Source organism: Emydura macquarii, unplaced genomic scaffold (assembly GCF_026122565.2).
Source record: "Emydura macquarii macquarii isolate MOO-44397 ecotype Brisbane River unplaced genomic scaffold, CSIRO-AGI_Emac_v2 contig_3506, whole genome shotgun sequence".
Taxonomy (NCBI): domain Eukaryota; kingdom Metazoa; phylum Chordata; order Testudines; family Chelidae; genus Emydura; species Emydura macquarii.
The window spans coordinates 7,870,694-7,898,023 of NW_027133643.1; the positions used below are offsets into that span (position 1 = coordinate 7,870,694).

General features: G+C 42.0%; 1 protein-coding gene across 9 annotated transcripts in view; it reads right to left on the reverse strand.

Annotated features, from left to right (window-relative positions):
• OMA1 (OMA1 zinc metallopeptidase) overlaps nt 1–23,376 on the reverse strand; it is a 45,536-nt gene extending 22,160 nt beyond the window's left edge. For 6 of the 9 annotated variants that reach the window (XR_010917529.1, XM_067535495.1, XM_067535494.1 and 3 more), the window contains exons 1-7: nt 22,929–23,376; nt 20,740–21,280; nt 19,356–19,584; nt 18,195–18,368; nt 17,977–18,084; nt 15,460–15,588; nt 10,249–10,323 (exon numbers count right to left, since the gene is read on the reverse strand). Coding sequence is in view for 8 of the 9 variants with exons in the window: in XM_067535495.1 (XP_067391596.1) it covers nt 10,249–10,323; nt 15,460–15,588; nt 17,977–18,084; nt 18,195–18,368; nt 19,356–19,584; nt 20,740–21,260 (1,236 nt within the window). In the remaining variant the exon portion in view is untranslated. Of the gene's footprint in view, nt 1–2,586; nt 2,823–10,248; nt 10,324–15,459; nt 15,589–17,976; nt 18,085–18,194; nt 18,369–19,355; nt 19,585–20,739; nt 21,281–22,928 lie in introns of those variants that run through there. The other 3 variants (XM_067535496.1, XM_067535490.1, XM_067535491.1) reach the window with 3 other exon arrangements.
• Between the last annotated feature and the right edge of the window lie 3,954 nt (nt 23,377–27,330).

The following is a 27,330-nucleotide window of genomic DNA, read 5'->3' on the forward strand; positions in this document are numbered from 1 at the left end:
GTCATCTCTTCTCCATGCTGAAAAGTCCCAGCCTTTTTAATCTCTCCTCATACAGAAACTGTTCCATACTCCTAATCATTTTTGATGCCCTCCTCTTTACTTTTCCAATTCTAATATATTTTTTGAGATGGGGTGACTAGAACTGCAGGCAGACTGCAAGGTGTAGGCATACCATGGATTTATACAGAGGCATTATGATATTTTTTGTCTTATCTTTCCTTTTCCTAATGATTCCTAACATTGTCAGCTTTTTTGAATGCTGTTGCACATTGAGCAAACGTTTTCAGAGGACTATCCCCAATGACACCAAGACCTCTTTCTTGAATGGTAACAGCTAATTCAGTACACAGCATTTTGTATGTATAGTGGGGATTATGTTTTCCAATAGGCATTACTTTGCATTTATTAATGTTTAATTTCATTTGCCAGTTTGTTGCCCAGTCACCCAATTTTGTGAGATCTCTTTGTAACTCTTCACAGTCTGCTTTGGACTTACCTATCTTGAGTAATTTTGTATCATCTGCAAATTTTGCCACCTCACAGTTTACCTTTTTCCAGATCATTTATGAATATGTTAAACAGGTCTGGATCTAGTACAAACCCCTGGGGGACACCACTATTTCCTTCTCGTCACTATGAAAACCAACTATTTATTCCTAACCTTTGTTTTCTGTCTTTTAACCAGTTACTGATCCAGGATAGGATCCTTCTCTCTTATCCCATGACTGCTTAAGTATGCTTAAGAGCCTTTGGGGAGGGACCTTGCCAAAGGCTTTCTGAAAGTCCAAGTATACTATATCCACCAGATCACACTTGTCCATGTTTGTTGACCCCCTCAAAGAACGCTAATGGATTGATGAAGCATGATTTTTCTTTATTACAAAAGCCATGCTGACTCTACCCCAACAAATGATGTGTCTGATAATTCTGTTGTCTGATAATTCTGTTGTTTACTATTGTTTCAACCAATCTGTCTGGTACTGAAGGTAGGCTTACCAGCCTGCAATTGCCAGAACCGCCTCTAAAGCTTTTTTTTTTTAAAGTGATTTAATTTAGCTATCCTCCAGTCACCTTGTACAGAAGCTGATTTAAATGATGTGTTACATACCCCAGTTAGTAACTGTGCAATTTCATATTTGAGTTCCTTCAGAATTCTTGGGTGAAAACCACCTGGTCCTGGTGACTTATTACTGTTTAATTTATCAATTTGTTCCAAAACCTCCTCTATTGACACCTCAATCTGGGACAGTTCCTCAGATTTATCTAAAAAGAATGACTCAGACCTGGGAATCTCCCTCATATCGTCAGCTGTGAAGACCGAAGCAAAGAATTCATTTAGTTTCACCACAATGACCTTCTCTTCCTTGAGTGCTCGTTTAGCACCTTAATCATTCAATGACCCAACTGACTGTGTAGCAGTCAGTCTTCCTGCTTCTGATGTACTTAATTTTTTTTTTCTGTTAGTTTTTGAGTCTTTGCTAGCTGCTCTTCAAATTCTCTTTTGGCCTGCCTAATTATACTTTTACACTAGACTTGCCAGAGTTTACGCTCCTTTCTATTTTCCTCAGTAGTATTTAACTTTCAATTTTTAAAAGAATGCCTTTTTGCCTCTAACCATTTCTTATGCTCTGTTGTTTAGCCATGGTGGCACTTTATTGGACCTCTTACTGTGCTTTTTAATTTGGGGTATACATTGAGATTGAGCCTCTACTGTGGTGTTTTTAAAGAGTTTCCATGAAGTTTGCAGGGATTTCACTTTTGGCACTGTACCTTTTAATTTCTGTGGAACTAGCCTCCTTTTTTTGTGTAGATCCCCTTTCTCAAGTTATATACGACTGTGGTGGCCTTCTTTGGTATCTTCCTCACAAGGATGTTTATTATGGACGCTATTACTGAGCAGTTCAGCCAGATTCACCTCTTGGACTGCATCCTGTGCTCCATTTAGGACTAAATCAAGAACTGCCTTTCTTCTTATGGGTTCAAGGACTAGCTGCTCCAAGAAGCAGTCATTTATGGTTTCTAGAAACTTTATATCTGCATCCCATCCTGAGATGACATGGGGTTAGTTGAAATCCCCCATTATTATTGAGTTTTCTACTTTTATAATCTCTCTAATCCCCCAAAACATTTCAGAATCACTGATCAGATGGTAGGTAGTATATCTCTACTGTTATATTCTTATTATTCAAATAATTTCTATCTGTAGAAAGTCTGTGGTACAGTTATGGTACATGGACGAGCCTCGCTAGAACAAGTATTTAAAGAAAAAATTAAAAGTTTTAACCACTTCACTAGAATCAGAAAATGCACAGGTGGAAATATCAGATTATGCTCAGTGAGCCAGGAGCCAGATTCAGCTCTGAAGCTAACTACAGGAAAAAAAAAAAAGTTACAGAAAAGAGAAGTCTCAGCACTGGAGATTGGTGCACTTCAAGGACAAAGCAGGTCCCATACTTCTATCACACCTGTGTAATTCCACTGACTGACAGAATTACACCTGAATTAGAGTAAGTGAGGGGAACTAGGCCATAATATCTGGGGTTTAGCTATGCACAGAAACAGCTGATACGAAAAAAAATTACTCAATATTTCACTTTATTTTAATTTACCATAAACGCTGAACTTTTTTTTCCCCCCGTAATAATTGCTATGTATATTATCTCAGAAGAACAAATTAATCACAGATTTACACCAATCTTCAGAGAGAACCAAGATATCTGGTCATAGAATTAAAACCATGAAGTTGCTTTTTCCTCAATACTTCAGAAAGCAGCAACCACCAGAACCTTCTTTGGAGAAAGCTGAGAGACTGGGGTGAATTTCTGGAGGAGAGGAAAAGTGAAGAGAAGGTATAATGCCCAATTTTTTGGCCTTCTACTCAGAGGACCTTCTGCTATGCTAGTGGCAATAGGAATGACTCTGGAGTCCAGGTAACCTGCCATATAAAACACAATCACACATTCATTTTTTTTTCATTACCCACCCCACAAAAACAGCATCCAAAAAGTATGTCACTGATGAGGTGCAGAAGGGTAGATTCATCAACCAAAGAAGTAAAACAGACACAGCTTTCACAGCAATCTAGATGGCAGCCGGAATTGTTTATCATATAAGGGGCTGAAGTTTGCCTTGCATTATTAGTGGGCCAATTTAAAATGCCTCAATAAGCAGAGCCATTGCTGCATCAGTGGCATAATTCATCATATACTCTGAAATACAGCAAACAGTCCAAGTGGCAGCAGAGTAAATTTTCATGCTTTAGAGAAAGATGAATGCTACAGCCTATGGGAAATGAAGGGATTATTTTTTCCTGTAAACTTGGGAATAATTTTTTTGTTCTTGTAACAACATTACGAGAAACAGAAGTGAAAGCGAGTATTAGCGATGGCTAGAAACAACACTGTAAATTAAACAGGCAGCATGTGTGCACATGTGTAAGACAGATAACAATTATGTTAGTGAAAGGAATGCCATCTGGTTTAAGCACCTGACCTTGGGAATACTTTACACAGCAGTATGAGGACAATGAAGGAACTGTAGTAACAGTTGCAATACAGAAGGGATGTAAACAGTTACAAAAATTGCTTCATAAAAAGCTGAAGCAAGAAACGTATTATTTATATTGTGGTATAACAATGTCTACGAACTCCAATCAAAATAAAAAGACTGATAAAAAAAAATCTTAATTTATGTGGAGTCTTAGGTCTTAGCATCTAGCAAATCTGGGGCTGGAGGAAACAAGCCCTGAAAACCTTAGGTACTGCAGGATAGCTCCATTGGGAGGGGATTTGTAGCCATATGAACACACAAGTAGTACATTGATAGAATCACACCCCCCTTCCAGGAAGGTAACCCTAATAAATGAGCATACCCCAAGGTGAAGGGCAAATCTGGTAACAAGCCAGCCTCATCACATATGTGCAGGCCACCATATGTCCTAACAGCTGTAGGCAGTGCCTGGCCGTCATCGTGGGGCACCTGCGTAGCTGGGCGATAATCGCAGCCATAACCTCAAACCAGGGTTGCGGGAGGAAGGCTCTGGCCTGGGAAGCGTCCAGGGTGGCCCCAATAAACTCTATGCACTGCACCGGGGTTAGAGTCGACTTCTGCTCGTTTATGAGCAGCCCCAACTTGTTGCATGTGGCACAGGTGAGGACACACTGTTCTGAACATGGGACCTGGACCAGCCCCTGATTAGCCAGTCGTCCAGGTAAGAGAAAATCTGCACCCCTCTGCGCCTCAAGTGGGCCGCCACTACCACCATACACTTGGTGAATACCCTGGGGGCAGACGAGAGGCCAAAGGGCAGGGCCGTAAACTGGTAGGAAGCGCTGTGGCTGGGAAGGATAAAAACATGGAAATATGCATCCTTCAAATCGAGGGCGGCATACCAATCTCCTGGATCCAAACCAGGGATAATGGAGGCTAGGGAGATCATGTGGAACCTGAGATGCTTGATAAACCTGTTTAGTCAGCGTAGGTCTAATATGGGCCGCAGGCCCCCTTTTGCCTTGGGGATAAGGAAGTATCTGGAATAAAATCCTCTCCCTATTTCGTAAGAGGAGTTGCTCATGACAGGGGTCCCTGAAGAGGGACGGGGTGGAGGTGTTGTTTGGAGGGAAGGCTGTAAACTGAAGGGCGGATCCTTGGAGAACTATTCCAAGGACTCAACGGTCTGATGCTATGTTTCCTCATTCTGCGTAGAAGGGTTTTAGCCTGTCTAGAAAGGGACGGGACGGATCCAGGAAAAAGGTATGAGTGCCACCCTCGGGCGCACCGTGAAAATTGTTTTCTGTTACTCGGCCCCTTGGGGGGCCCTTGCTGGGAGGTTGCGGACGAGCTCGATCAATTGCGCCGCCCGAACCCCCTATTACTCTCTCTGCCCCTACTGGGCTGAAAGGGTCTAGGTGATGGCCTAGGCTGTTGTTGTTGACGTTGTGGCTGCGGCCGAGACTGACGCCTCAAGGCCTGGGGTGTGTAGACCCCCAAGGAATGCAGCATGGCTCACGAATCCTTAAGGGCGTACAGCTTTTCATCAGTCTTGTCCGAAAATAGGCCCAACCCATCAAAGGGGAGGTCCTGTATCGATTGCTGCACCTCTTGTGACAGCCCCGACGACTGCAGCCACGAACACCACCTCATAGCAATGGCAGAGGCCATGGCCCTGCTTACAGTGCCTGCGGCGTCACTGGCGGTTTGTAGTGCCGCCCTCGCCACCGTGATCCCCCCTTCAAGGACCGTGGCAAAGTCCGCCGCCTGGTCCTGGGGCAACCTCTCCACCAACCGCCTCATGGAGTCCCAGAGATTAAAATTATAACGGCCCAATAGGGCCTGGTGGTTGGCTATGCAAAATTGCAAGGCCCCAGTGGAGTAGACTTTCCTCCCAAACAAATCCATTCTTTTGTTTTCTTTGTTTCTGGGAGTGGTGCCTTGGTACCCGTCTGTCCCTTTGATTGGCCGCATCCACCACCAGGGTTCCTGGGTCCGGGTGGGTGAAAAAGAACTCAAACCCTTCCGCGGGAACATAGTATTTCTTTTCGGTGCCCTTGGATGTGGGGGCGACCGAAGCAGGGGTTGGCCACAGGGCCTTAGTGAGCTTAAGAACCCTGTCGTGCACAGGGAGGGCCACCCTCGATGGTTCCTCTGACCCTAACACACCAAAGAGGGGATCCTCCTCTTCTGATAGCTCCCTAACCTCCAGATTGAGGTTGGCGGCCACTCTTTTCAGGAGCTCTTGGTGCGCCCTGAAGTCTGTCCGCAGCGCCCTGTGGTCCCTGGAAGACGCTTCATCTGGGGAGGAGGAGGAGGATTGAGGGTGCTCGCCCCCTTCTTGACGGGGCCCCTTGGAGGGACCCTCCTCTGGGTCTGATTAGTCATCCGAGGAATGGCCCTTGCGCTCCTTGTGTGGTGCAGGGAGCACCGACTGTGCTGCTGAAGATGGGACCGACACGGTACCCTGTTCCATCTGAGCCCCCCATGGGCCCCAATATAGCCATTGCCAGGGACCCTTAGGCCAACCCCGTGCTGGCATCGGCATCAGCTGCTGTGTGTCGGGGGAGGCTCCCTGCACGAAGATGCAGGCTCCGGAGCAGGCTCTACAGGCCATGGCTGGTGCACCTCCGCATTCGACCCCGGCTGCACAGGTGGTGCGGGGGAATATGAGCACTCCACGCGCTGAAGCCTTTTCTTCTTCAGCACTGGGGACGGCTTGCGTTGAGTCGACTCCGGTGCCGGCGGAGCACTCAGTGCCGAGGGGGAACGGGGCGGCTCGGCGCCACTTCCATCAGGATAGCCTTCAGCCTGATATCTCTCTCTCTCTCTGAGTCCTGGGCTTGAAGGCTTTACAAATGCGGCACTTTTCCCTCTGATGCTGCTCTCCCAGGCACTTGAGGTAGCGATCATGAGGGTCACTAACAGGGAAAGCCTTGCCACAAGCGGCACAAGGCTTAAAGCCAGGTGAGCTGGGCATGGCATGGCCACCCTAAGCCCCTAAGGGCTCCTATTCAAACCTAACTACTCTACTTAACTAAACAAACACTTAACTGACTATAAACAACAAAGCTGAACAGGGGAAAGTACTTGCAGAAGCAAGAGACGTTCCAGCAACCGTCACAGGCGGAAAGAAGGAACTGAGGGGCCGTAGGGTCGGCGGTGCCTCATATACCGCGGCATGAGCGCGGTACTTCAGGGGGCGCCTGAGCCAACCCTACAGGATCTGCTAAGGGGAAAAAAGTTCCGGGAACCCGTGCACGGTGGCGTGCACACACCTATATTGGAATGGATATGAGCAATCACTCGAAGTAGAACCTATCATTTAATTCAGATTCTGTACCAGATGACTGGAGGATAGCTAATGTGATGCCAATTTTTTAAAATGGCACCAGAGGCGATCCCAGCAATTACAAGCTGGTAAGCCTAACTTCAGTACCAGACAAATTGGTTGAAACTATAGTAAAGAACATAATTACCAGATACATAGATGAATACGATTTATTGGGGAAGAGTCAGCACTGTTTTTGTAAAGGGAAATCATGCCTTACCAACCTACTAGAATTCTTTGAGGGGGTCAACAAGCTTGTGGACAAAGGTTATCCAGTGGATATAGTGTACTTATTTTCAGAAAGCCTTTGATAGGGTCCCTCCCCAAAGGTTCTTAAGCAAAGTACACTGTAATGGGATAAGAAGAAAGATCCTCTCCTGGCTCAGTAACTGGTTAAAAGACAGAAAACAAAGGGTAGAAATAAATAGTTGGTTTTCATAGCGCAGAGAGAGAAATAGTGGAGTCCCCCAGGAGACTGTACTAGAACCAGAACTGTTCAACATATTCATAAATGATCTGGAAAAAGGTAAACTGTGAGATAGCAAAATTTGTAGATGATACAAAAGTACTCAAGTCCAAAGCAGACTGCGAAGAGTTACAAAGGGATCTCACAAAACTGAGTGACTGGGCAACAAAATGACAGATGAAATTCAATGTTGATAAATGCAAAATAATGCACATTGGAAAAAAAATGCCAACTATACATATAAAATGCTGGGGTCTAAATTAGCTATTACCACTCAAGGAGGAGGTCTTGGAGTCACCGTGGATAGTTCTCTGAAAACATCCACTCAATGTGCAGTGGCAGTCAAAACAGCTAACAGAATGTTGGGAATCATTAGGAAAGGGATCGATAGTAAGATAGAAAATATCATATTGCCTCTTTATAAACCCATGGTACACCCACATCTTGAATACTGTGTGCAGATCTGGTTGCCCAATCTCAAAAAAGATATATTGGAATTGGAAAAGGTACAGAAAAGGCCAACTAAAATGATTAGGAGTACAGAAAAGTTTCCAGATAAGGACAGATTAATAAAACTGAGACTTTTCAGTTTGTAAAAAAAAGAGACGACTAAGGGGGGACATGAAAGAGGTCTATAAAATCATGACTGATGTGGAGAAAATAAAAAAGGAAGTGTTATTTACTTCTTCTTATAATGCAAGAGCTAGGGGTCACCAAATGAATTTAATAGGCAGCAGGTTTAAAATGAACAAAAGGAAGTATCACTTGACACAACGCACAGTCAATCTCTGGAACTTCTTGACAAAGGATGTTTTGAAGGCCGAGACTCTAACAGGGTTCAAAAAAGAACTAGGTACGTTCATGGAGGATAGGTCCATCAATGGCTATAAGCCAGGATGGGCAGTGATTGCTATTTGCCAGAGGCTGGGAATCGCCAATGGGAGGGATCACTTGATGATTACCTGTTCTAGTAATTCTTTCTGCAACACCTGGCATTGGTCATTGTCGGAAGATAAGATACTGGGCTACATGGACCACTGGTCTGAATCAGTATGGCTGTTCTTATGAGCTACTGAACAGTAAATATCACTTATACAAGTCCGAAGTCCTACACCACAGACTCTATATACCTGCATTTTTTTTTGCTATACATTCATGTGAAAAAAGGAAAAGTTGTGTATCTTTGTTTCTGTATGGTTTTTTTAAATGAAAGTTTACAATAAACTGCTGGAAGATTTGGAATATTAATATTTTTGGTAGAGATGGATTAGTGATCAGAACGCAGGTGAGAGAGATGAGGTGCCACATAAGCTATTTAATTAAGGAATTATTCTCTGGAGAGCATCACCATATGTCTGACATTAGAAGTGTTTATATATAATATTTCTAATATCTTTGAAAGTAAGATGCTATAGCAAGTGTCTTCCAAACATTTACAGATGGGGAAAATTGACACACAGAGGTTAAAGCAATGTGCCCAAAACAGCACAGCAAGTATGTAGTTGTCATGACTAGAATCCAATCCTAATCCAATCCCACTTTTGTTTCTGAATCACTAGGCTATTCTTCCTTGTATACAAGCACTTAATAATGAAGGCAGAGTCATATGTACCTCACTCATCAGAATTTTCTACAGTTTGACTGCTTGTTTTATTTAGTCCCCATTATAGTCATCCTCATGATCTCTTTTCCTTTGAACTTTACCTTACAAGTACATCTTCTAAGGTTAGTGTTAAAAGGAGATAACCCTTCTGCTGCGGTAGGGTAAGATAGTATGTGTCATTATTTGTATGTGTGTTTCTGGTAGTGCCCACTACATGTAGCAAAGCAGTCTGGTCTTTGCCCCAAAGAGCTAGGTATCAATTAACTTATTAAAACCACAAATAAAAGTGCAATTTCAACTCTATGAAATAAGCTCATTATTTAAACTTGGACCTTGTGGAAGCTTCTGTAATTCTAACTGCAAAAAGCAGAACTCTCTTACTATGATGTCTTGGCACTAGATGGTGCTGTTCACATAGTTATCCAGGTTAGCTCCAAAAATACTGTAATTGGATAGGTAAAGCTGACAGGTCTTGCTTAATTTGTTTAATTTATTAGCTAAATCACTAAGGATAAAAGGGTGAATTGGTAGAGAGATTATGAAATAAGAAACTATGAGTACTTTACAAAAGAGCATTAAAGTCTCATGTTAAAAAGGAGCCACATCAATTAAATTCCACATAGAAGTGTGAAACCCATCTCTTGCACATATGAAGCAGCTGATATATATTAAAAGTGATTTATAAATATACTGGCACCACTGGACCAACATGATTATGCTTATTTTAAACCTTGAAACCAAATATAAAACTAATTAGTGCAAATTTTAAGTTATAATGCATTATATACTTCATAATTACTAGCTATCAATCACAATATGGAAAAATTTAAAGCCCTTATTGCTTATTTATAGTATCTACTGTGATGATATACTGAAACTAAAGTGCACTAAATTTTAGTAATGCAATCTTCAATAATTCTTGTAACAGACAGAAGCTAAGTGAAATATATCAAAAGCTAAAGGACTGAGTTTGCAATCTACATTGCCAGATACATTTCATGTATTTTTTGTCTATGATAGGGAACCACTTATTGTTAAACAAGTGAAAGCTAAGTCACTTTTTCTCTTATTAGCACTAGATCCTGTGGAAAGTGCTCTGTGTAGTGAATGACACACACAGTTTTATGAACTCCAATTTTATTATACTTTTAGCCAAAATGCCCTTTTGTTCCCAGTTGAACAGTAAACTATTATGTTTTCCCTTAGTGGCATTAAACCCCTATTTGACTAAAATGTTGGGGATTCCTAGACTGCAACCTTTAAGTTTACCTGTGCATGAACTGTCATTTATAAATAACTTATTACAATAATAAATTAAACAGAAGAACTATTTGGCTAGTAAGAACCAATTTTAGTTACCTTTGCAGCAAACTGAAGTCCAACTTTGTCAGCTTCAGCTTCCAGTGTCCTGTTATATGGCCTATCAAATATAAACTGGAAGAGAAAAATGTCAAAGCCTTGATCATAAGTCTCGTTTTCACCAATTTATGAAGTCATTAACATTTTGTATATTTTTCTAACCTGCTCATAAGAAAAGTTGGATGGAGTTTATCATTATATTAATTACCTCTATATGACAAATGTGCAGTTTTAATCCTTATCTAGATAGTATTTTCTTTCCATCAGAACTCATAATCTATATATTCAGCTGGGAAATTTGCATATACATTTCTCAAGGAAAAGGAGTCAATGCACTTCCAAAGCATCTTTCATCAGCTGATCTCAGAGCATTTTACAAGCAGTTTAAGGGAACTATCAACTAGAAGGTTAATCAATTTTAAAAAGAGAAGTAAAGGCAGTTCAGATACTAGCCATGCACGTTACAATCCCCCCAACCACCCCATCAATTTTGCAGTTTTACAATTATGCGTGTCTGTTTAAAAGTGTTTTATCTCCTCTATGACTGTGTGGAAGATACACACAAACAGAGGAAACAAACAGATTATGCATAAGCAGGAAACAATTTTTTTCTTATTTTTAAATTAATCACTTTAGGTTTTGCTTGTAACTGTAGAAGGTAAAACTTTCAGGGAGAAGTGGGATTTTTTAAGTTGACTGTGTCTTTAAGCGTCATATGACTTATCTGAGGTTAAGTACATATGGTATGGTAAACAAGACAGTCCATAGTATCCAACAAAACAATTAGCCATAAGAGATCATTCCACCTTCGTGATTACTCTCCCAAAACAAGGAATAAATGCTCTTTGAGAAATCTGAGAGATGAAGATATTAATCTACCCTGCTCCCAATCTATTAACCCTCGTGATGTAAATGATATTGCATAAAGCGGCACACACTGTTTTGCCAAGCAAAGATCCAGTTATACAACCTCCAATCTTCTAGCATATGCACCTTATGAAGATTCAGGTAGTCATGTGCTAGTAAAACAGGTTACAGTAAAGATTTACATGCCCCATTGAAACAGGTTGTTATACTGAGTGATCTTTGCTCCCATTCTGTAGGCATGATGTCATCACTCTCTGGGCTGAGTATCAATTGGGAAATTCCAACTGAAGAGAGGGAGCTTACAAGTTTATTGCAAGGTTCTTCCCAGCTCCTTCACAGTAACAGCTGGAACGCATTTGGGATCAGGAAAGAAGTGTTCTAGAACAGTGACTGCCAGAAGAGAACTGCATCAAGGAAGTGGGCCTGGCAACTTGTACACCACAAAGAAAACTAGTCACGATTTCTTTTGTTGAAGCAGCATTGATAGTCCTGTTTTATTCAGCAACACTAGGTAAGATGAGCAGGATAACTAAATCTTCCTGCATCTTTACAAAGATGTAAAGTGACAGGCATCTTTGGATTATTTTTAGGATCTCTGTACGTCTCCTGCCCCACCCTACCCCCCAAAAGCTTTAAAATAGCAGGATAAGGGTTTGATACATATATTGACTTGTGTTATGTTTCCCAGAAGCCTTCAGAAAAACAAGGCAACCCAAACTGATCCTCTCCAAGTAAATCAAAGCAAATTTACAACGAAGAGGTCAGTTCAATCCCAAAATGGAAGAGTTTCTTACCGATTTCTAGATACTGCAATGACAGATAACCCAGAAAATTTGAGACAAATAGGTATAGGGAACATATACATCCATTTCATTGAACCATTTTCCCAGGTCCAGAGAAGTGCACATAAGCATTAAGAGGACAGGAGAGTCTTCTCGGTGTGGTCTTTCACAGCTCTCTGAATCACCATTAATAAGAGAGGGAGGATAATAAGCTAGATGGATCAACTGTGTCCCATTATGACACTCCCAGTTTCTATTTTGTGTCCGAGGAATGGGCAAGATGATCACTTTTGGCACTTATTTAAGTAAAGCTCTACACAAACAGGCAGTTTTTCCTCCGTTCATCATGGTCACTTGTTATTTTTTGTTTTGGTGATTTTACTGCAATTTTTAGTCCGGGGCTTCTAAGTAGCAAGGTTATATTGCAGCTCAAAAAAAAAAAAAAAAAAAAAAAAGCTATAAAAGTTTGTGAGATGGGCAATTTGATTATTCTTTACCTAAACGGGGAGAGTGAAAAGGGCTGAAAATTATCTTAAGCACTTGCAGAAACTTTAATGGACTCTGGATGCTTGGTTTTTCTAATGGCTGTTGTATGGAACAAAGGAGATGCAAGGCAGGGGGAACATGACACTACAAGGATCTGTAACAGAACTCTATTATCCCCTGAATATTCTGGATCTGTTGTCACCACACAATATGGTGCCTCTATTAGACCTTAAATACATCCCAGTACTGCCTTTTCAATTATGGCTGTGCTCTGAAGAATGACTAAAAATGGCAACAGAGTATTCCATATTTATTATGTTCCAATGATTATATCAAAGTTTGCTTAATTTACAGGAAAAGTTTTCTTAAATGCCTGCCCTACAAAACTGGTGGAAGATCTATATATTTGCTATCTATACTTAAGAGGACGGATTGAGGCCATAGAAACAGGAAAGTTCAAATAGGATAAGCAACCTTGTTAAGAAAGCAAGAGATTTTCTTTTCTGCTTCTAATAAGCCTCGGCAGCAGCCACATGGAGCAGCTAGGTGGATGAGCCTCAAGGAATTTAATAGGCTGCAGGTATTCATCTGCCATTGACAAATGATTTGTTGGGGGTTTTTTTAAACTTGTGGACATGTTGGAAGAAAAGATAAGATCTGCCAATACCTCCCTTATCCCCCAACTAACTGAGGGAAATTAGACACAGTGACTGAGAACCATGTGATTTACAGACACAGACAATGGTTGTGTGTGCTGAAGAGGAAGTCCCATACACCTTATAAATCTTTACACCTCTCAGGTTGCTCAGGAAATATAAACCATGTGTAGTGGGCATGAGAGCAGGGAGGGAAGGGGAGACAGAAAAAAAAGTGTTCTATTTCTGCATACTAACATAGTCACATGGAATAAAGCCCAGATTACCTTACATTTTCTGCCCTTTTTTGAGCAATTCCTTAAACAAATATCAATTAGAACAACTTCTGCTATAAAAGCAAACAAAATCCATGCCCATCTGCTGTATACAGAGGGAAAAGAATAAGCTAGAAGAATGAATGGAAGTTGTTTAGAGTGATAGCTGCTTAGACTGTAAGCTCTTTGTGACAGAGATAGTCTTTTTTTCTATTTGTACAGCAACTAGCAGAATGGGGCACTGGTCCGTAAATTGGGCTCCTAGGCTCTGTGGTAATAAAATAATTTAAAAATGTCAAAAGTCAATAATAAGGAGGAGATAGTGTCTCTGGAGAGGTAGGTAAGGGGAAGAACTCATAACGCAGCTTAAACTGGTCAGGCAAGGTAGCTAGAATAATTCACACAAGAAGTCGGGGCATTGCCATGGACAACAAGGGCGGGCCAGGTTGCTAGTATCTAGAAAAACATAAGGCAGCAGGTGGAGAAAGTAGAGAGATGCACACTCGAGGGTGGGTGAGGAAAACAACGACTCTGGTAAATATGATAGCTAGATGCTAAGTGACCGCAGAAGGATTTAGCAAGGACATGGCTGAACCCAGAATTTAAAATTGTGCTTTTAACAAACTTCCCTTTACAAAAGCCTTTCTCCCTACCCAACTAGTTTTGAAGTAGCCTTAGACTGTGGACTAAAGTTTTGCAATTTGCTTTTACCTCAGTTGATGCTCTCTCCATATTCCATGTTGAATAAATCTTATTTTACTTAAGACAAGAATCAGAATTTGATATTGTTTGGGGTTATGGCTAGGGTAAGAGATCCCTTACTACCGAAGGACAAGTTTTGAGGTTAGGACAGAAAACTACTGACGTAGGGGTCTGAGCATAAACCCTATTTATGTTCTTGGTCTAAGGCACAATTCCATCCCACAAGGTCAGGTCACGATACCAGTTGCAGTTAACTCAAAACACGAGAAAATCCTTAAGAGCAAGAAGGGAAATTGAGAGGTTGACAGGGAGCTGGGTCTCAGAGTCCAAACAATGGGTTTTTGGCAGAGCTTAAACACAATAGCTCAACATTTCTCGAAGTTTGGTCTTTAGATCATTTGCTGGCATTCAGTGCTGGCTTTTCAACTGCTTCTAAAAAACATCCGGCCTCTGTAATAATAATTTAAGTTCAAAGTCTCTATCTACCCATCAGTCAGGGAACTATCATAGTACAGACTGGTTATATTTGTTTTTATGTTTTGAATAACCCATTGGGTAACAGGAAACGAATCACAGGCAATATAAGAATCTTTATTCCAATATGGATAAAAATGTTGTGACATATGCAACGTTCCCCAAATAATGCTTTACATAAGAAGTAGCTAAATAACTGTGCAGATGCACACAATGAATTAGTTATCTGGAGGAATGTGGCACCACACAAACTCCATGTTTTATTTTATTGATATATATTGGAGGGACTACGTACATTTCACTAGGTTCTTTATAAGGTGCTTTTGGCTTTAAAACAGGATTAAGATGCTGAATTTTGTTAAATTAGAAATCAGTTTCTCACCAATAATAATCATCTATAAACACATTCATTTCACGTAATTCTTTCTGACAAACTAAACAAAACAGCTGTCCCAAGGCAGAAAAATAGTACCTCAAATGCCAATTGTTTTGAAACAGTGAACTAAGATTAAATAGGATGTTGAACATCAGACGTTCTAATTAAAGAAATGCTAATATGCTTTAGGTTATTAATTCTGCAGGCTGACCCTCTGGCTATACAATTTGGAATTGGGCTTTTCCCAGACTAAAAACAGAAAATTCTTTACTAACTATTTGAAATATTACAAGAGTCAAATCACAATACAGCATCAGATGAATCAGAAATATTAGAAATGTATAAAATTACATCTCCCACAAAAAACCCAAATCCCAATTGTACAGTTATAACTCTTAGCACTCTCCTTCCACACACAGAGGTGGGTGGCACAGTAATCCTTCTACACTACAAATGGAATGTTTTCCAAATGACCAAGAAGTGACAATTTACCTGAATAATAAGAGAAAGTATATTTGGCTGCATTTATAGTGAAAGTGCATCAGTGTGTTGCATACTGAACCAGATGTTAAATACATTTACCAAGTACCACAATGCCACAGCCTTTGCCTTACCTCCTGCAATTTACTCTGGATCCACTGGCCTACAACTGCCAAACTATCTCGAGGACAGACTGCCCAAATCATAGTGAGCACGATAAGTGACAGGAAATCCAAGAAATGTACCAGACTGGCTTTCTCTGCCTGAAAACAAAAACAGTGACATTTTCAATCATTCATCCTCTGAACTTGCTTGCATGCAGTATTTCTAAATTTGAGACAGATAGTTCTTTTCTATCTTAGGCACGTATGCGCCCTGTCACGGGGTGGGATAACCCTTCAAGAAAAGTGGACTTAGCCCCGCTAAAATAATCATCTGTCTCCTAGGTGAGGGATCTGAGACCAGAGATCAGGTGATAGCCTGGAAACAACCTAGTTCTCAGATAAAAGGCCAACACGCAACAAAATCAGAGGGAGAGACTTGCCAGGAGCAGGTAGGCATCTGAAGGAGGCCCAGTGACATGGAAAAGGACTGAGAAACAATGCTCTCCATATCAGCCTCGCTGGAGACACCAAAGGTGTGGGCAAGAACAAAATCCTTATATGGAAGAGGCTTTAGGAGAGCCAGGTAGCCAGACTTGGATTTTCTGTTTTGATATCTGTTGTACTGGTGACAAACACATCCCTGAAAAAAGGGACTGAAATTCTGCTGCTGCTGAGAGCTTTATTTGAAAAACTGGCCAGTGAGTGGTCCACTAGCTTACAGGCCTTCATCATAGAATCATAGAGTTGGAAGGAACCTCAGGAGGTCATCTAGTCCAACCTCCTGCTCAAAGCAGGACTAACCAGAACTAATCATACTATGAGCACTTCTCAATCTTTAACATATTTATCCACACTATACTTCTGTGAGGTAGGGAAGTGGTATCTCTTTTTTACAAATGAGAACTGAGGCACAGAGGGATTAAGTGGCTTGCCCAAGTTCACAAAGGGAAGCTGTAGCAGAGAAGGGACTTGAATTCAGATCTACCAAGATGCAGGCTAGTGCCCCAACCAGTAGACTATACTTCCTCCCAAGTTCCATCAATCTTGCCAATTTTAATTTTTCCTGCAATTGTTACAATTTAAAGCTATTCCAATAGTTAGAGCACTTGTTTCTGCGAATTTAGAAAGAGAGATCTCATTTCTCTGTTCTCCTTTTCATAGGTGCAATGCTATCAAAAAGGGATAATTCAGCATAACTTCTCCCTCCCAAGTAATAGACCCAAGGAAATATTGCAATCTCATTACATTTATTCCCCAAATGCACTAATCACAGGTGTGTAGCAGTTTTCCATTAAATGAATTAGAACTAGTAAAACTATTAGTCATGAATACGTTTTTCAGATGAATTAAGTCCTTTTTCTGTTTGTGATCATATGCAAATCACTGGTGTGGGGGGAGGGGGGGGGGGCTTAATTTTTTTCTTTGCTTAATGAATAGTTTCTGCAAGCAAGGTTTAGCACATGGTCAATCTGTGAACCACTGACTACTGGTTATTCACGCCAAGAAACTGGTTACCTAAGTCACATGATCTCATGTTCTGATTGGATTACCTAGGCTTTATTAAAAACAGGTTAAATTGCCATTTTCTTAACTAAATTAGCCATGAATATTTTTAACTGTTCAAGTAACTACAAGCATCTCCAGCATGAATCTTCTTGTTCACCAAAATGTTTGAAGGGGCCAGTGAAGCAAATCAGTTTGTTTATTTGCAAATGCTTTAGAGAGGTATTTACTTAACTCTAGAATAACCTTGGAAATTTATGGGGAGTTTTATGTTGAAAGTTCATAGGTTTTGAGACTGGATGGGAAATTACAGATATAAGAGACTGCAGAGATTGCATTTAAAAATGCTTTTGGGTACAGATGCAGCTGCACCTTATAAAAACCTGATTTTTCTGTTTAGACAAGCAGCAGTGTGAGTAACTTGAACTAAGATTTTATTCCCAACTTGTTTTTTCAAAGCTGGACCTGCAAAATCTGAAAGCTTATTACACCCGTTTTGTGCACGAAAACTGGCGATGAACTACCATTGGGCTTGGGATGTGCGCAAGATGGGTACACGCTCACATTTACAAGCAAACTCAGTTATCTGCAAACAGAGTCAGACTGCAGGCCCCATGAGAACATATCCAACAATCATAAAGATTATCTATGGAATTTTAGGATTTTGCTACTGAACTGCAAGTATCTTCTAATTTAGAAGAGATTTTAAAGATATCTGTGGAGTCAACATGTTTAGAAGGACTAAGGGTCCGATTTTGTAAAGTGCTGAGCACCTGCAACTCCCAATGCCAGCATGTCTCATGGTAAAATCTTAACTGTGATTCTGTAAAGGAATGCAAACCTCCCGTGGAGGCTGATCCTGCCAACATTCATTAGTAGGTGTAGAGCTAACAATGACTAAAATGGCACAGTAGTAAGTGTTCTCTATGGTAGTACATATGTGCAGCTTAAGGACAGTCAACTTTTCAATCAAATTCTTCATTCAATTTGAGGAAGCAGCCTGAGACTTTGGCTTATACATTAACTTAAAAAAAGTGTACTTACTGCATGTCCCAGTACAGCATGAGCTATTTCATGGCCCAAAATGAAAGAGAGTTGGTGAATATCTGACACCGCGTTTAGCAAACCAGTGAAAACAAATACTTGTCCATTCTGTGAGCAAAGAGGAAAAATACCACACATCATAACATAGCAAAGGAGCTGTGTAAACAAGCTGCATTCTTCAATATTGTTACTTACTTTTGCTTTTGGATTTTACTTACTGGAAGTACAAAAGCATTTATGCCTGGTTCTTCCACCACATGGATAACCCATTTGAACTCCGAGACCTGTGGGATGTCCTGGTTACTTTCAGATAGATGACCAACAACTTTTTTCACTACCTGATAGCGAGGGTCTGTCTCGGATAACATTTTATTTTTAAATTCTTCCATCCACTGAAAGACACAATTTGTTCATTTCTATACAGAATAAAGAATTGAGTCTGGAGGATAGCTGTTACACTTATATACACCATATTAATGTACCACAGTAAAAGTTTTGTGGCAGACAACATATGTAACAATCCAGTTCTCATGTACTATTTTTCTCTTATATAATAAGTCAATCATCCAAGGAAAGCGGTAGAGCTGAGTTTTTCACAGCTCTGTGCTAACTGTTTTGTATCCAATGTAATAAAATTGAACATTTATATATGCTGCCAATTAATATTTCCACTTACACCAAATTATTAGATATTAATTAAGCTAAATTAGTACCAAAAAATCATTGGCCAACGTGGAGAGAAAGCAAAAGGAAGCTGCTGCAGGACACACACTATCCCACAGACGATGCAGAAAGCTCTGTGCAGGAGGAGGATCATGCATATCCTAGAGTATTCTGACCAAATCTCAATGAAGGCTCAAGAGCAGTGAGAAAACTGAGGCAGAATAGCACATAAGCATTTGTACTCAGATTTTTATCTCTCTTGCGCTATCTAAAGCAATGAGTAATAATGTTAGAAACCTTTGTAGAGACTATGTGTAATATGCTTTAACTATCATGTGTCCCTAGAGAAGTCAACTATAAATCAGAGTGCCCACAAGGCTGAAGTTTTGGGAAAGGGTGTGTTTAAGCTAGTGGGGTGTCTTGGGGGATCTTTACTGACATGCAGGCCTCGGGCAGCAGGATGATGAGGTCCCATGTACATGAAGGGACAAAAGACCACGTCTGTGCCCAAGAACCATGCCAGCATGACCCAAGAAAGAGACTGTGCTGGAGCCTACCCAGACAAAAGGAAGCTTAAAAGTAGATGGGTCCAATATGTTGGTACCCAAACAGAAGGCTGGTGAGTGCCCAGAAGGGGAAGCCCAACTAGGGCTGTGACAGGAACACGGTTTGTGTGTGTGAAGCAGGGAGGGCTTGTTTTCTTTCAAACAACTTACCATGTCATACTCCATCTGTGACAAATCCCTAAAATGTTCCTTCCCAAACACCAACAATCGAGCACGCCTAGTGATCGGTGTCTCCTCCAAGTGAGTAAAATAAAACATGGTAAATAAAACTCCCAAACTACACAGACCCACAACTATCTTCCATTTATGTTTTCTTGCACTTTCTTTAAAGAGCTCCTGCTTGTTAGGAGGCAGAGCCCTCCACCATTTTCTGATGCTCCTGCAAGACACAAACATTGTACATTTGTAAGTGGGTATAGTGCGTTATCAGAAGTGAGGAGAGGCTGTATACATTAACATTTGTAAAGTGTTAGGATATCCCTCGATGAGTCAAGAGAATCATTAAGCAGTATGTAGTCTGCCTGTTCAGTGCAATATTTTTTTCAATGAAAGGAATGTCTTGCAAGGTAGATGCTTCCCTTTATTTATTTATTTATTATTAAAACAGAAACCATTGCAACCTTCATCTTTTTGATCATTTAAAAAAAAAAAAAAAAAAAAAAAAGTTTGGATTTTTTTATTTGAGAACATCTGAAGAAAGGATTTTTCACTCTGTTACTCCTTGAATGGATTTGCAAGATACAATCATCAAGGGCTGCTCAAATATATAAAAAAAAATGCACATATTGAATCTGACTGCACATATTGAAGAGAATGAATTTCTATTTCTATGTAGGAGCTGCATTCAGAATCCAACTTAAACCATGTGGTACATTTTTAAATTCAGCTTAGGCTGCAGCCAGGGAGAATGAGCACCCCCACTTTATCTGCAGCCTGAACTCAACATGTCAGTATCAGCAGCTACTCTCCTGCTTGTAGTGGAGAAGAGGACAGCTGAGGAGTCCCAAGTTCTTGCCTTCTGCTTTTGCCTGGGACCACATCTCTGGCAAACATGAAGTATGTCTAATATTTCTGTAGACAGCCAAAATGTCAGGGTATCTTTTCCAAATATATCACTGCCCATTATGGCCTTGATTTTCAGTTGAGAGTATTCAGCAAAAAAATAAAATTAAAAAAATCAGTGCTTATGTTGTTAGGCCCTGGATAACCGTGATTGTCTGTAGTGGAAACAGGTGCATTTTCTAAAGCAAGATCACAGGAGAGAGGTCCTCTCAGTTTATAACGGTTTTAGTGTGAATGGGGTATGGACTCTATTGTTGTTTTAAAATTATGATTAAAAAGAAAACAAAACCAAAATACTTCCAACCCTAACCCCAAATTCTGGAAAGCTTTACACAAATGTTTAACTTCACACAGACTGAGTATTTCCCATTAACATTAATGAGACTACTCACTAGGCATAACATTAAACACATACCTAAGTCTTCGGAGGCTAGGGTCTTACTCTGTAAGAAGAAATAAAACAGTATTTTACCTTCCAAGAATAATAGCAAATAGCTTCTTAGCTGGTTTAAGGATAATCCACAATAGAGGCACTGGAGCAGCCTGAAACCATGGTGATGTGTGAAAAAGCCTGGTGATCTGAACATCCCAAGCGCGAACGTGATTTGGGGACCACACTGAAGAAAGGGTTCGGAATAATGCAAGCTCTCCCACTAACGGCTGAGAGGCCAGGAAACAAGGACTTCTACAGCTGCTGTGTATGTTCTTGCTCACTTCTATACTCTTGGCATTCAAAAAACATCTTCGGCTTTTATTAATGAATTTTCTGCAGAAGTTAGAGCTTCCAATCATAAAATAATAGTTGAAGTTGCTGCTTATTTCTAGTCGCTGGCATTTATCCACTATATGATTTATTTGAACCTGGCGATATCCATTCAAAGCTTCAACAGAAGATCTATAAAAATTATTGCACTTTGCCTGACTGGCCAAAGAAGTTAAGCGAAATAAAATGCAGTTCCTACGAGCCTTATTTAAGCTACTGATGACATTCATCTCTCTTTTGTTTATTCACTCTGAAACAAAAGAGAAATTATTGTAGAGATCTTAAGAATAACTACTAAAGCAACTGCTGAGTTATGACATCACTTTAGCTGAACAGAAATATCCTACTTATGTTATCCTAATATCCTGTCTTCTGGTATGTATGTGTTATGACATTGCACACAGATATTAAACAACTGAGTGCAGGAAAGATATTTCTCTCAGTCTTTTTTTTTCTTAAATATAAGACATTAAAATGATCGTTCCAAAGGACAACTGCAAGCAGGTATCCCTTATTCAGAAGATGTACCAAGTTGGTAATATTAAGGTTATCGGGATTTAGCTCTTTATTTTGAATATTTTTATCATTTATCACTATCAGGAGGATTACTTTTATTATCTAATTTTGAATTTATGGGTGCATGTACTTTTTTTAAGCACACAAAACAAAGTTGATGCAGCGTCAACTACCTGACACAGAACCTCCCTCAAAGAAGTCAATGCCTTCTAAACCATCCCTTCACAAGGAAAAATATGTAAGCTATGCAACATGCTTATCACACCTGGTAGGGAAGCCACAGCTCTTCACTGGGTAGTCAAAAAAAGAGCAAAAGATCAAATAGACTTCATAGTCTACTAACTTTTTACATAAGTGCAGGCATTTCCACCTCAATAAAGGAGGCTGATATCACTTCCTGTGTGTGCTACCCTTGGGCAAGCTATCCTAATATACCTGGTTCATAACTACAGTGCCATCTGATGTGATGATACCTTTAAAAAAAAAAAAAAAGTTTGGTTGGGTTTTTTTTGCAGCTATGCATCCAGAGTGTGGGAATGAGCAAAGACTTGACAGCTACAGAAAGCTCAATCCACAAAATGATCAGGGAAGTTTATTTTGCAGAGCAGAGCCTGCCCCATTAAGCTTCATTGCTCATATTAAAGCAGTGGACAAGCTGCTCCAGCACCTAAAGCTACCAGGGTACTAGGCATCCTTAGGAGATACAGGTATAAGCAGATCCTTTGACCAGGCCACCTGAGTCTTGGGTAACACAGCACGAGGCTTGGACGGATTTGATTTTTAATCAGTAAATGTTGATTTCACTCTACACACACGAACCGACAAAAAACGTATTTCCATCGATTAAAAAAAAAACCACCTTCGCAGTGAAGCAAAGTCAGAAAACTCTGCTGGGGAACTCGGGGGGAGCCCGATTTGAGGCTGTTATTTACTCTGCATGCCTGACACGGCAGGTTGGCAGTTCTGTGTTTCAAAGCGTCCCCAGCATCCAGGGTCATTCGGTCATTCCCGCCCCACCTGGAGCCGCCGTGAAAACGGAAACCCACACACCGAAACGCTGAAACACGCTCCCGGGCCCGTCACAATCACACAGCCGGGACCCCCGCTTGGGCCGGGCCGGGCCGGCGCTGACCCAGGCTCCGCTCCACACCCCGCGCGGGAGCTGCCCCGCCCCCACACACCGACACCCAGCTAAGCCACGGTCCCGACGGGACAGAGCGGCGGGCCGAAGCCGCGGGGCGGAGACTGGAGGGAGGGTGCCCGGTCGGTGCCGCTCGCCCGGCTGAGGGGGGGCGGGGGCGGTGCCCTCAGCTCGGCGGGGCGGTGCTGCCTACGTACGCGGCGCAGCCGCAGACAGCGCGAGGACAGGCCCCTGTACTCACCACCCACCCCGGGAAGCCGAGGCGGGTCCGCCTGAGCCGCGGGGGACCCGGCCCGGCCCGGCGTGGCGTGGCGTGGCGGGAGAGGGCGGGGTAGCGCAGGCCACGACAAGACCCCGCCCTCAGGCCCCTCACCCGCAGGCCCGGATAGCCCCGCCCCGCCCCCGTCTCCCTGGTTCCGTCCTCGACTCGGAAGGTCACCACCACCACGATGCCCGGGGCCGGGCGCTCTGGTAGCCCCGCCCGCCCACGCCGTCGGGCTGGCTGTGCCCTGCCCAGGCCGCGCCAGGCCTGGGATGTTTTGCCCCGTTCGCTCCGCCCACTCCGGTGAAGGCTCCGCCCACCACCTTGTTCCACCTTGAGGGGCTCCGTTCGTGTGACCCCCCATCTTCTATGTAGGGGAGAGACTCGGAGGGAGCCCCTCCCCCACATCCAGAGGGGAGGGGCTAGGCAAGGGGGGGCATGCCAGGAGAGTCTAGAGCAGGTGGCTATGCCCCCCTCCCCCCTACTACCTCCCTCCCTCTGCTGTCCTCTGGGTCTGCCTGGGCCATGTGCCCTTTGGGCCTCCTCATCACCCCCTTCACTGCAACCCCTAGGCCTATGCAGCCTGCCCCCTGGGCCTAACCCCACACTTGGCCGCTGCACCCCAAGCTCCCCCACGGCACCTCTTTCCTCCTCACCGCGACCCCTGAGGCCCACTCCACCCCCAGGTCTGGCTGCTGCATCCCCAGGCCCACCCACTGCACCTCCTTCCCTAGGGATCCCTGGGCACCCTGGTCCTGCTTGTGGCAACACCTCTCCTCTGGAGGTTCTTGTCACAGAACATGCCATCAGCCAGAAACCAGGGAGCTTTGTCCGTGTAAGGTGTGAATCAGCCATCCCAGGTTGGCGGGGGCAGAGGGTGGATCAGAGGACTTTGACAGGCCTTCCCTCAATCCCAAGAAAATGGCCAACTGCTAACCCAACGTGCAGTTTCTTGCCACCTAGGAAGCACGTTTTAACATGCAGATACCATTACCAACAACACCCAAACCTCTGCCTAGCCAGGGATGTAACTTGAAAGGCAGGTGCTTCAGGTGCCTTGCCAATAAATGGGTGTAGCTGTCAGGTGCGTGATAATGACAGGGTCAGTGCCTCCTGCACAGCAGCTCATGCAAACAGGCATGGAGCCTTGTGTGGAAACAAAGGGCCCGTCCTGGGGAAAGGTGTGGAAGCCCACCTCTTGGTTCACTGTCTCCCCGACAGAGCTGCAAGCATTTTGCAATCATACTGCTCACTACATGTGATAAATGTCATTTTAGGATTTTTTTTTTTCTTCTGGCATCTACTGAGGCTTTTTTGATTCACTGAAGTGCCTCCTCATACCTGACCCTCCCCTCTTCACTATCACCCTCAAGCCCATCTTGCTGTGACAATTCTCCCTCTCAGCAAGAACAGAAGCATGTAGCTCCTTCTGGAGGTTGTTGTAGTCAGCAGTCCCATCATGTCTGTCCAGGCCAGGGTCTTCTGTGGTGACACTGTTCAGCCTGGTTGCTAGAAACCTTGCTAGGAAGACAAAACGGTCTTCTCTGTGTCCCGCAGATTAAATAAGAAATTTCCTATATAATCAAAACAATCAAATTCTGTCTGTTCAACCACAGGGGACACCAGGAGATTAAATTTCCACTCAGCAGGCAAGGTTTGGTTGTTGGGCTTTTTTGTTTTGTTTTGTTTTGTTTTGTTTTTTGATTGTCAGCTGCATTTCTGAAACCAACCAGAGGAATTGTTGCAGAGTGACACAAGTCTCTGCCTGCCCTAGGGCTGAGCATGCCCCAACTAGTCAAAAAGCAAAGAACTGAGCCTCAGACTTGTATATCTGTGTGCAATGTCTTCTCGTACTGCTTATCTGCTTTATATTCTCTAGACTCTTTCTATTTCCCTGCCTTTCTTGCTCTCCTCCTCTAGCACAGGCCTCCTCTCTGTCCCTCTATACACATATAAGAGTTTTCTACTTTACATCGCCTAGCCTCTCGAACAAACTTCATCTTTCCATGTCATTGACTCTCAATCTTATTTCATATCTCAACTGAAATCACATATTTTCCTCCTTTCTATATTTCTTGCTCTCTCTTCTGCTATTATTTGTCTCTCTGACTGTGTTACTGAATTCTGTCTGGCATATTGGGTGTAGGAACAGCACAAAATAAGGGCCTGATCCTGCATGCCTGGCGCACCTAAAACTGATAAAGTCCAGTGGGAATTTGGAGTGTGCAAGGAATACAAGATTGGGCCCTAACATCCTATTATGCTGTCTGCATTTCTAAAAATGTCCATGAATGGCATTCCTACTCATTAAAATTCCAAAGCAGACAAATAGCAAATATAGCACAGATAATTACAGGATATCTCTATCAGATACCAACAGTAAATGTCTCCTTATGTGAAAATCTGGCGTATATAGTTGCACAATTGGATATGTATTAAGTACTGGTTTTCTCTAAATAGACAGCTAGATCAAAAGCCATTATAACTAGTCATTTATACTGTAGTTGCTCTTGAATTTTAATGAACGTAATGCATAGTACCTTTCGTCTGAGGACCTCAAAGAGCTTAAAAAACCTAGGTAAGTAATTATCCCCATTTTATAGGTGGAAGGACTGAGGTTAAGGCCCAAATTCTGCTCTAGCACATACAATTCACCCCTGCAAAAGCCATCAGAAGGATTAGGCACCAGATGATTCACTGTTAAACCCTATTTTGATGTAATAACTTTCTTATAGGCTTTATGTTGGCGCTCTGCACAGGAGTGAAATTCACCTAGCCTAGACAGCTGGGTTGTACATCAGGAGTGCCCCAGGTCACAGAACTGTTCCCCTACTGCTATTTCTTCACGGATGGAATCTTTTCCTAAGCACCTATTATGCCTGGAGTGGAAATAGCCAACAGATCCTCATAAAAGCAGTTCCAGGACCCCTTTCTAATCCCAAAATCCTTTTTGCAGGTCAGTGGGGGGGATCCCCTTGAAGCAAAGCTCATGATTTACAGAATATCCACTTCCCATTGCTTATGCTCTTCAAATCCTGCCCCTATGCAGCAGAATCACAAGACCTATTCTGAGCAGGATAGGACAAGTGACTTGTCGAAGATGATTCTTAGGCAAAATAGGGACTAGATCTGATATCAAGTCATTAGCTCAAATCACTAGAAAACCTGCCTCCCTTGTGCAATTTACTGTTACCCCGTAGCTGAATTGGGTCCTTGTAAATCAGTTTCCTGTTTGGAGCAGAAATTGGCAATGTGGAGTCAGGTACTTTTCCAGTGTGATTTGTTTATTTACAAAATATAGACACATTCTATTTCTTTGAACAGAGGTGGTAACAGACTGCACAGAAATTCCCTTTTGCAGAAACCTCAGGTCAGGCACCACTGTCCTGACCCTAAAAACAGTTGTTTTGGATCTCTGTCTCTCTCGGCTGTCACAAAAGTTCTCACTTCCTGATCCAAATTCTGAGTTTTACACCTGGGAAACACCTCTAACTCCAAACTTCTCCTATGTGGCCACAGCCTTTCAAAGGTTAGCCTGGGGGGTCTACACAAAGGAACCTCACAGTATTAACAGCCAAACAAAAGATAATGCTTTAACCCAGACAGTCTTCTTAATGTGGATCTGGGTGCTTACACATCAATGACTCCTAAGGGGCAAGCCATTAGCACCTTTGGTATAACAAGTTATTAAAATCTGAAAACAGATCTGTGGATCCCAGACCTATAAACATTTAGGACTTGTCTACATAGATTAGTTAGGAATAACTTTCCTAAGGCGTGAATTTAAACCGATACACAAATATCTTATTCCAGAAGAGTATCTTTTTTCAGTTTAGTTTATGTTTCTTTGGAAGGAGTTTATGGTTTAATTATACCAGTATAATCATACCAGTAGAACTGGTTAAATTTTCCCATGTAGACAAGCCCTTATACACATAAATAACTTTGTTCATGTGAGCAGTCACGTTGAATTCAGTGGCACTGCTCACGTGAATAAAATTACTCATATTGTGTTTGTAGGATTGGGGCCCCTTTGATGCACTTGGTTTCTGTTTCATTACTTCTTGTTGTCTTTTTTGAATGGAAGAAAGATTGGGTGGGGGAAAGAGGAACAGCATTACAACATTTGCAGTCACCTTTTTTACCAGTCTCTTTATGGTGTGCAATTTATTTTATTTTCTATCCCATCTATAAAATATCAAATCCAATAAAAAATCATAAACAACTTTAAAAAACAGATAATTTCCTGCCTTTCCAGCAAGAGGGATTCTCTAATGTTTGTATCAAAACTCTTCACTCCTATATATTTTTCACCTTCACAAATCAAGGGGCGTCATTTATAATGTGCAATGATCAAGTTTATATAAATGACTCACTGTAG